The sequence below is a fragment of the Acomys minous genome, assembly GCF_964271855.1.
Source record: "Acomys minous genome assembly, chromosome: 19".
Lineage (NCBI taxonomy): Eukaryota > Metazoa > Chordata > Mammalia > Rodentia > Muridae > Acomys > Acomys minous.
In genome coordinates, this window is record NC_140499.1 from 12,637,052 (window position 1) to 12,647,756 (window position 10,705).

Sequence of the window (10,705 nt, forward strand, 5' to 3'; positions counted from 1 at the left end):
GCAAGGTTCATACAACAGGCCATTTTGGATACATGAGAATTTGCTCGTAGGGCAGTCTGGATCTTGGGGGATGAGCAATTAACATTTGAATACATAGTAGCTCCAGATCAACCCAACAATGTACGAATGATCAGCATTCTAGAAATGAAACCGTGCGAGCAGTAGCATTTGTTCCAGGAGACTGAGTATAATTAGTTAGAAAGAGGATGTCTGGAGACCGGGTGGAGGGGTGGGGGTGATAAATATCTAAAATCAAAGTCACAGGTACTGACTTTTGTAGGTCAGGGGTGCCAGGAGATGGAACAGATAGGAGATCATCTGGGTGGCTTCTGGACAGCCAAGAGGCCATGTCCAGGGACACGTATCCGGGGAAGGAGGATTTAATCAGCAGGTGAAAAACAAGTGGCAGAGTAGGAAAGAAGAGGGAAAAAGAGGCTGGGTCCAGAACCTCATTTTTTTTGGGAAAAAAAAAAAGGAATAATTGAGTACTAGAAAATGGATATGTAAACCCATTTGAATGACTCTTACTCGATCAGAATATTGCTCACCCATTGCTGTGAAAGTCTGTAAATGCTTGTTCTGCTTTTTTAGGGACCTCATCATAGTCTATAACAGTTTGCTGAGGGGATGAGTACCTATCCATCCCATCATAGTCTGTAATGATTTGCTGAGGGGGTGGGTACCTGTCCATCCCATCATAGTTGTAATGATTTGCTGAGGGGGTGGGTACCTGTCCATCCCATCATAGTCTGTAACGGTTTGCTGAGGGGTGGGTACCTGTCCATCCCATCATAGTTGTAACGGTTTGCTGAGGGGGTGGGTACCTGTCCATCCCATCATAGTCTGTAACGGTTTGCTGAGGGGGTGGGTACCTGTCCATCCCATCATAGTTGTAATGGTTTGCTGAGAGGGTGGGTACCTGTCCATCTCATCGTAGTTGTAATTGTTTGCTGAGGGGGTGGGTACCTGTCCATCCCATCATAGTTGTAATGGTTTGCTGAGGGGTGGGTACCTGTCCATCCCATCATAGTTGTAATGATTTGCTGAGGGGATGGGTACCTATCCATCCCATCATAGTTGTAATGGTTTGCTGAGGGGTGGGTACCTGTCCATCCCATCATAGTTGTAATGGTTTGCTGAGGGGTGGGTACCTGTCCATCCCATCATAGTTGTAATGGTTTGCTGAGAGGGTGGGTACCTGTCCATCTCATCGTAGTTGTAATTGTTTGCTGAGGGGGTGGGTACCTGTCCATCCCATCATAGTTGTAATGGTTTGCTGAGGGGTGGGTACCTGTCCATCCCATCATAGTTGTAATGATTTGCTGAGGGGATGGGTACCTATCCATCCCATCATAGTTGTAATGGTTTGCTGAGGGGTGGGTACCTGTCCATCCCATCATAGTTGTAATGGTTTGCTGAGGGGGTGGGTACCTGTCCATCCCATCATAGTTGTAATGGTTTGCTGAGGGGTGGGTACCTGTCCATCCCATCATAGTTGTAATGGTTTGCTGAGGGGTGGGTACCTGTCCATCCCATCATAGTTGTAATGATTTGCTGAGGGGTGGGTACCTGTCCATCCCATCATAGTTGTAATGGTTTGCTGAGGGGGTGGGTACCTGTCCATCCCATCATAGTTGTAATGATTTGCTGAGGGGATGGGTACCTATCCATCCCATCATAGTTGTAATGGTTTGCTGAGGGGTGGGTACCTGTCCATCCCATCATAGTTGTAATGGTTTGCTGAGGGGTGGGTACCTGTCCATCCCATCATAGTTGTAATGGTTTGCTGAGAGGGTGGGTACCTGTCCATCTCATCGTAGTTGTAATTGTTTGCTGAGGGGGTGGGTACCTGTCCATCCCATCATAGTTGTAATGGTTTGCTGAGGGGTGGGTACCTGTCCATCCCATCATAGTTGTAATGATTTGCTGAGGGGATGGGTACCTATCCATCCCATCATAGTTGTAATGGTTTGCTGAGGGGTGGGTACCTGTCCATCCCATCATAGTTGTAATGATTTGCTGAGGGGTGGGTACCTGTTCATCCCATCATAGTTGTAATGGTTTGCTGAGGGGGTGGGTACCTGTCCATCCCATCATAGTCTATAATGATTTGCTGAGGGGGTGGGTACCTGTCCATCCCATCATAGTTGTAATGATTTGCTGAGGGGTGGGTACCTGTCCATCCCATCATAGTTGTAATGGTTTGCTGAGGGGTGGGTACCTGTCCATCCCATCATAGTTGTAATGGTTTGCTGAGGGGTGGGTACCTGTCCATCCCATCATAGTTGTAATGGTTTGCTGAGGGGGCGGGTACCTGTCCATCTCATCGTAGTCTTTATAACGGTTTGCTGAGGGGGCGGGTGCCTGTCTTTGAGTTTGACTTTCGTCCTGTGAGCCTAGGATTAGTAGAGCTGAACCAACTCAACAGGAACTCAGAGTCCTGAGCTTGGTCACAAGAGTTACTAAGGAGTGAGGACTGTACTCTTGCTTCTGCCTTTAAGGTTAGCTTCAGCAGTGCTTGCTGTGCTTTGATAGTTTAATCAAAGCTATAGTTTATAGCTTACTGCTGCAGTTCCATATCCATGTGAGTGAGTGTGTGTGAGTGTATGTGTGTGTGTGTGTGTGTGTGTGTGTGTGTGCGCGCGATCAACACAGAAAGGTTTACAGAGTTGAGTTGTGAGTCTAAACAGCCAGCGGGTCTGTCTCCTGTTGGCCCCAGGTACTGTGCAGAAGTGTTTTGGGTTCTTGACTGATGCCTCATAACTGAATGGTTTTCTTTTCCCTAGTGTATGAGTTATTTGCCTTCATCAGCCACATGGGAACATCTACGATGAGTGGCCATTATGTTTGCCATGTCAAAAAGGAGGGACGGTGAGTCTTTTTGGAAGGTATTGATAGATGTGGTGTTGAGCTCCTCCTGGGACCAGCCATTTTACTAATCCCGTTAGTGTTTTCTATGTTATCTCTGGTCCTCACATTGTTTGTTTATTTGTCTGTTTTGTTTGACTATGTAGTCTCGGCTGCCCTGGAATTCACTCTGTGGTGTGGACGAGTCTTGAACTCAAATCCATCTGTCGTTTCTTCCCAAGTGCTGGTTGGGATCAAAGGTGTATGACACCATGTTCAGCCTCTCATATTGGTCTTGAGGGGGTATACTCTCTCTCACCTTGTTTTTTTTTTTTTTTAAACCAGAGTCTCTTTGTAGTTCAGGCTGGCCTAGAACCTGTTTTGTAGTCTTAGCTGGTCCTCCTGTCTCAGCCTTCTGAGTTACAGACATGCACATATGCCTGATGTGCTGTGTGCTCCACTGTTTTACTAATACAAACACCAGGGCTCAGGTTAGCTAGGTTTCAGGTTGGCATTCAGAGTCCCTTTAACTATTGTACCAAGGTGACTGCCCCTTGGTACAATACACCTACCTTGGTAGGTACACCTACAGCTTACAGTAGGCAGTGTTTGGAACCTCTTATACCACCATAGAATATGTGGGTTTAGCCATCAAAATGAGAAAGCAAGGATGCCCTGGGTAATTTAAGTTTTAAAACTAAACACCTTTTAGTCTAAGTGTGTTTGTGATATGGCCTGTTCTCAGTATGACATGAATATCCTTATGTTAATAAGTTACTTGTTGTTAACTTTATCCAGCCAGGTTTCTTGCGTTACACCTGGCAACCCCAAACCTTGGGCACTTGGTTGCATAACAACCTAGAGTTAGCTTCTTGAGTCAAACTTCAAGGTTTTTTTGTGATGGGGCAGGAATGAGGAGGTCTAACCTCACACCCTTTCCTTCTGTTCCCTTCAGTAGCCTGTGGTGGGCTTCCCTGCTTGCTCTGACCACATGGACACTGGCATAACACATAAGCTTGCCCACCCGGGAGGATGCTGGCCTTTCAGCCATGTCTCCCACGACCTACACAGCTGTTTCCATCCAGACTCTTTTTTTTTTTTTTTTGCATGCATGACTTTTAGTTGTTTTTTTTTTTCATGCCTTTTAGTTTTAGCTTCTCAGCTTGATCAGTAGAGTCAAGTGTAGAACATAGGTCTTTAGTTGGAAATAAGATAATAACAAATTCAAGAGGCTAGTGAAAACAAAGCAGACCATTCTTCAGGAGGGGCCACAGCACAGAGAAAAGGCAAAAGGGGCTGGCAGGCTCATTTGGCAGGAGACAGTGGTTTTTCAAGTTGCCTAGAAGGTAGACATTCCCGCTGTCTCCTGCTGGCTGGGCTGGTTCCAAACTCCCCATCTCACTGGCTTGGGACAAGGAGCCTCATCCATTGAACAGTGTGTGTGCACGCGTGTGCGTGTCGGTGAGGGGCAGTGGAGGGGGGCGATTGAGGCTGCCCTTGCCCATCTTGGGCTCAGTCTATAGCAGAGAAAAACTCTGAGTTTTGGGAGACACAGGCATGAGCTGCAGACTAAGGGAGAGAGAGGATCTTTTCTGTAATGTACATGAACTTAAATGTTCCTTGTGCCGAAAATGGACAATTTTATTTTATTTTATTTTTTTACACAGCAACTTATATAGATGATGACTTCAGGATGTGGCCTAATTATAATATAAAAACATGCAAATGGTTGTTACAAATTAGCACAGTACAAAACAATGCAAAGAATCCATGTTCTATCAGCACAAGGATAAGCCGTTATCTATGTATTGATGTGTTTTTCTGTTTTGTTGGTGTCATTGGGGGAGGACACACACACACACACACACACACACACACTCACATACATACATATTTATGCACGTGTCCTTTCACTCTTTATAAACCTTAATGTGCAGGGTATATGTACTCTTTATTTGTTGTTGTTGTTGTTTTTCTTCTTAGAATTTGCTTTTATTTTGGCATTTCTTTCTGAGGCTGTTTTTGGTTGAAATCAAGAACCGAAAAGCAGGGCTGGGGCTTGGCTGGTAGACTGTTGTTGACAGGCATAAGGACTTGGGCTCAGTCCTCAGTGAATGGTGCAAAGTTCAAGGTTGTCCATCCATGGCAACCTTGAAACATCCAAGTTGCTGAGGACTCCCCGCCCCCCCCCCCAGCATGCTGAGGATGCCCTGCCCCCCACCCCCAGCATGTGAGGATGCCCCGCCCCCACCCTCAGCATGCTGAGCACTCCCCGCCCCCCACCCCAGCATGCTGAGGACTCCCCGCCCCCCACCCCCAGCATGCATGCCTTCTTTCTGCCATTGGCCTTACTGACACAAATCCAACTCCTGCTTCTGTCTTTGTTTTCAGGTGGGTGATCTACAATGACCACAAGGTTTGTGCCTCAGAAAGGCCCCCCAAAGACCTGGGATACATGTACTTTTACCGCAGGATACCAAGCTAAACCTCACAAGAATTGGCGCGAAGAAGCCATACACCTTTTTAATTTGCCAAAAAAGAAAAAAGAAAAAAAAAAAAAAGGAAGAAGAAAAAAAAGAACAAAAGAAAAAGAGTTGGGACAGTGACAGCCGGACATGGAGCACTGCATGGGTATTGCTTCTTTCGAGAGTGTGGCCACTCAACGCCTTCTGGAGAAGAGCTGGGAGGAGATTTCTGTTGGTGGCAACTCTCTGTCATAGCGGATTTTGTAACTGTTCAGGGAGGGGGTGATGTAAGCAAAGACATTGGCCACCAGCACATCGGATAATGGGTCGCCTTTCCCTCTTGTCTGCCTTGGGGGTCGGTGGTAAGGCCTCCCTTACAATGAGAAAAATGCCCAGTTTTAAAAAATTTCCATATAGGAAATCAAAACCTGGACTGGTTTTTATTGGTGGCATCATGTTTTCATTTCCCTAGCTATGTGTTACCAGGACATCGGCAGTGGGAGCTATTTTTAATTTAAATCACATCAAAACTTTATAATACACTGTATGAATGTGTGTGTGTGTGTGTGTGTGCGTGTGTGTTTGTGTGTGTGACCTTTGTAGTCCACTGGAAATCTGATGGGTTGGTGTTCAAAGGCTCAGTAGTTGCTCTTAAGCATATTTGGAGAAAGCAGGCAAACAGTTTAACAAAAATATAACTCAGGAACAATTGTTAAAAATTAGTTCCCCACTTGGATTTTAGGGAGTACAAAGAACTGAGCTGTGGCCACTAAGTGCATTCATGTGGGTCTGTGCCATTTGACATCAATGCCAGGTGCCTAAGTCTTGTCACATCGTGCTTTGCCAAAGGCAGATGAATGGTTTCTCTTCCCCAGCAGCGCGTTCCCTCAAAACTTCCTGGTTGTTTTTAGATAAATAACTGGCTTTTCAAGCCTTGGGCTTACTTCCTGGAATCCTGTTACACACCTATGTTTGATTTTTCTGGTCTCCAAACTTTCTTAGGTTTTACTTTTGCCTCTCTGCGGCCAGTCTCACCTCTGGCCTCGCTGCCTGTCTGCTGTGATCCATAGCGTGACCTTGCGTGCTTTAAGGATATGAGCTGCAGAGACGATTCTGTGACATCTGAAAAGCTGTCCTTTCCGACTGGTTGTTTCAGGGTCTCGGTTGCAGCCCAAGGTCAGAGCAGACGTCCCAGTGTGCAGTGGAGTGGAACGAGAACCCTGTAATTTTGTTACTGCTTTTAATCAAATTCTAGTCTCTGGAGTTTCTAGGTCAGATTAGTCGGTCAAATGAAAAAGGATTTTTTTTTTTTTGCTGCCTGCTTAATGTGTGTACTTGTTTGATTGACATGATCTTTTTAGAAACTGCAGAAAAATAAAGGAGCAGAACCAGCTGGGCTGAATAAAGCCGAGGCATCGGGTTAGCGTGTGATGCCGGGGTTCACAGCTCGGGGCCCTGCCTCAAGGAAGGTCATGTGTACCGTGAGTCTAGGCTGTGGAGCTGGGGCCAGAGGCTTGGGTGCATGTGGGTGCTGCCTCAGTTGGCTGTGGGCAAATCCTTCCTTTTACCCGTGCCTCAGTCTCCTCCTCCACATGGGGGGGGGGGTCAGGTGACATCTCCACCTCTTTCTAGCTGGCTTTGGTCAGTTCTGAGGGATCTTCATAGAGCAGAAGGTGAAACATGGTAGGCCCCATTACAGTGTGCTCCCTGCCTTCTTGACTCATCTGATGTTTTTTCCACTTGGGAACAAATGACATGGCAGAAGGAGCGAGCACATACATGATGGCGGAATTCTCTCCGACGCTGTCCCACTGAGTCGCCTTTTAGGTTGACTCCGAGATCCTAAGTCCGTGCTATATGTATCCCTACCCCCGAGAGGGGATTCCCACACTAAGGCAGCCTTACAAAACACAGTCCCTATAGGACCACATATTATAGAATAACGACTGGCCATATATCATCAGCGGCTGGTTTGCAGGGTTACAAAGCAAAGGCCTTTTGTGGGGGTAGGGCCATCTCGGGGCGGGGGGTTGAATTTAAATGTGGTCAAAGGTAGCATGTATATTTTGAACAAAATAAAAAAAAATTTTTGTAAAACTTTGCAAACTCAATGGGGGTAAAATCCACATTAAAGATTTTAGGCTATAAATCATTGAATTTCATTAGGTAGATTAGGCAAATTAAACCCTTCCGATACCAGGACATACTTCGAGAAAGTGTATTATGGCTGCCTCTATCCTGCCTCACAAACACAAGGGCTATTTATGGCAAGGTTTTGTATATGTGCTATTCTTCATTCAGATGGGGAGCTGGGCGCACTGGCGTGAGGAGTAGCTTGCTTTCTTGTTAGGAATGTGCTTGCATGTGTCTTCTGGTATATGCAAATCAGGCTTCTCGGAATAGCCGTGGAATACACCACTTAACTTACACATGAGTATGCACACGTGTGTGGCTGCAGCTGGAACAGTGTGTGGGTTATGTCTGCGGACCCACCTGCTAGGAGTCTTCTGTGTGAGATGTAGTGTGCTCGTGTGTGGCTCTCTCTCCACGTGTAGGTGTCATGTGAAGGACAGAGCTTGCTTCCTGTAAATATCTTTTGATATTCATTTGTGCAGACTCCCCGTGTGTCTTTGGAAAACGGATCAAAGATTCTGTTTTGTCAGTTGGTCTAAATACCCAAACAACTAGCCGGAAATGCAGTTTGGTACAGAGAACATTTTCTTTCTCTTCTAAATGAAAAGAATCTGGGAAGAATCATATTTTTAATGACATTTTATATCAGTGTTGCATCAGTATTTTGGAATTGACTAGCCTGTTTTCCCAAACCTACAAGAGAATGTGCCTGCCACGTCCCCTGCATCCTTTTGGGCTCTCGTTACCTGAGCTGCAGACTTATAAGTGGAAGCGGGCCTCAGGATGATGTGTCCTAGCCTCTACCTCTGGGCCTTTTGTCTCTGAACCGGGAGCTTAGACCAAGTTATCAGAGGATGCCCCCTTCTGCCCTGCCACCACATTTTGTTCTTGTTTTCTGGGATTCTGACCAAATCAGACATGAGCTATAGCAGTCACTCAGAAGTTGAGGTGCTTGAGTCAGTCTGCGGCTCTTCTAGTCTGTAGGCTCCTGGCATTGTTGGTCGACACCCTTTTCTGTCCTTGGGAATCCTGTTTCCCTGACTCTTGAGCTCCCTGAGCTCTTTTCAGTCCTCGAGGCCCTCTGCTACTGCCCCTCCTCTCCAAACAAAAGCAGCAAAGCATTTATGATACCCCCTTAGGAAAGTCCCAGAATGACCTTCGGCTCAGTCTAACACACACGATATTTTAAAATCCTGATTCCACTGAAGATCTCCCTGGTCCTCAGATGAGTGCTGCCAAAGCGTTTAGAAAGTCTGTCTTCGTCATCATAGACACCATGGCTCCCAGATCTCATCAGAGGCCTTTATAGTCTGTGAGGAGCTGCCAGGAGAGTCGGGCAGAATAGACAATGGAATTACATACAGTGTGCATCTGCCTGTTAGGTAAAAACTCCCAGGAGACGGGAGAAGATCTGTGCAGTGAGGCTGGTGGATAGAACCACCTCCCCGGGGCCACGGGGATATCCTACCATTCTAATTTGCTTTTCTTTGGTGTAATAAAGACCATATGAGAGGAAAGGGTTTAATTTCATCTTATTACTTACAGTCCACCATGAAGGGCAAGAACTCATAGGAAGAGCCTGAAGGCAGGAGCTGACGCAGACGCCATGGAGGAGTGCCCCCTACTGGCTCGTTTCCCATGGCTCACCCAGCCTGCTTCCTTATACAACCCAGCAAGGGGTGACATCACCCACAGTGGGCTGGGCCATCCCACATCAATCATTAATCAAGGAAGTGCCCCATATGCTTACCCGCAGGCCAATCTTAGTGGAAGCATGTTCTCAGTTGAGGATCCCGCTTTCAGATGACCTTAGCTTGTGCCAAACTAACAAAAGCAAACTGTCCTCAGCAGACCTACTCAATACATCATCCGTATAGTCCGTGGAAGGCTCTGTAGCCTTCCAGTGTGCTGGGATTTAGCCAATCCGCACTAAGATTGTCCTGCGTACATAAAATGCACACTAAAACTTGGAGGTTTCAACGAACAGTATGACTGTCTCATCATACTGATTGCAAACGATGCGGGGTACATTGATTCAATGTAAGGGTAATATAATACTAAAGTTAGTTTTGCCCCATCATATGTTCTTAGATTTATATCTTAGATCGGTGGCTAGTGCCTTTCCACTGTGTTCCGCAGTGAGAGGTAGGCAGCGAAGTCCTTTGGTTAAGAAGGGAACGCCGCAGAGGCTCCAAATAGAAGTAACACAGATGATTTTCCTGGAGCCCAGAACACGTGAAACATGAAACAGAAATTACAGGAATTAAAAAAATAAATAAATAAAACTACACCCCCCCTCCCCAATTGAGAGACAAAAACAATGCTTTCCCAGTGGCCTGCCTTCAGCCTCGCTCAGGAGCTGTCCTGTGGATTAACACCTGTTTTCCCAGCGTCCTCAGGGTGCTTACAGCTGTTAGCTGGGGCATACTGCTTTCACTTCAGGCAACATTCTCTTGTGGTTTCCTTTGTTGTGTAGTCTGTTCACAGCTGGGCGCGTGGAAAGGCTGTGTGCATCTCGGCCCCTCAGCATGGACAGAGGCCGAGCGTGCCCTGTGCCCACCTGCCCAGCAGTGTGAGTGTTGGTTGCTGGAAGACTTGGTATTTATCTGTTTTGCACTAGTCACGGTTGGTGTGGAAACTACTTCAAGTGTTTGGGAGACTACTCGCCTGTGATGGGAAGAGATGGATAATTTATTGCTTTGATAGTTTTAAATTAAAAGCTATTCTCACAAACTCAGGTCCTTTTATGACTCTCATTTGTTTTTTTTGTTTTTTGTTTTTGTTTTTGTTTTTGTTTTTTTTTCATTTGAAAAATGCCTCGGGGGGGGGGGGGCTGGGGAATGCGAGGCCACACCCCATTCCGTTGTTGGCCATGGCTTGTTGGTGTGACCTGGCAGCCTTGGTCCCCATCCCTAGCTAACGTCAGTACCTTGAAGGAGGGTTGGGATGGTGGGGGTCTGGGCAGGTGACACCTAGATTTTCCCTGTTGGATATCCAGTCACACAAAGACCTCTGGTTCTGGCCCCCCAGTGGAAGTAGTAGATGGAACATGTCACCTCAGGGGTTTGAAGCATTGGGTACTGTGTTTCTACTGTGTAGGAGTTCCCTGTTTCCACATTGCCACAAACGTGGCTTAAAACAACACACCCTCACACTCCTTCTACAAGGCAGGAAGAGTCGGTTCCTGTGGTTTCCAGAACTGTCTGAAGGGTTTTGTTTTGTTTTGAACCTGCCAGCGTCCTGAGAGCTTTGATACCAGG

The 10,705-nt window shown here is 46.5% G+C and overlaps 1 protein-coding gene across 2 annotated transcripts in view; it reads left to right on the forward strand.

Moving 5' to 3' along the window:
• Positions 1-10,182, forward strand: part of USP13 (ubiquitin specific peptidase 13) — a 109,727-nt gene extending 99,545 nt beyond the window's left edge. For both annotated transcript variants that reach the window (XM_084769110.1, XM_084769109.1), the window contains exons 20-21: positions 2,787-2,871; positions 5,239-10,182. In XM_084769110.1, the coding sequence (XP_084625236.1) occupies positions 2,787-2,871; positions 5,239-5,332 (179 nt within the window). In that variant the 3' untranslated portion in view covers positions 5,333-10,182. The remainder of the gene's footprint in view (positions 1-2,786; positions 2,872-5,238) is intronic.
• Positions 10,183-10,705: the final 523 nt, after the last annotated feature.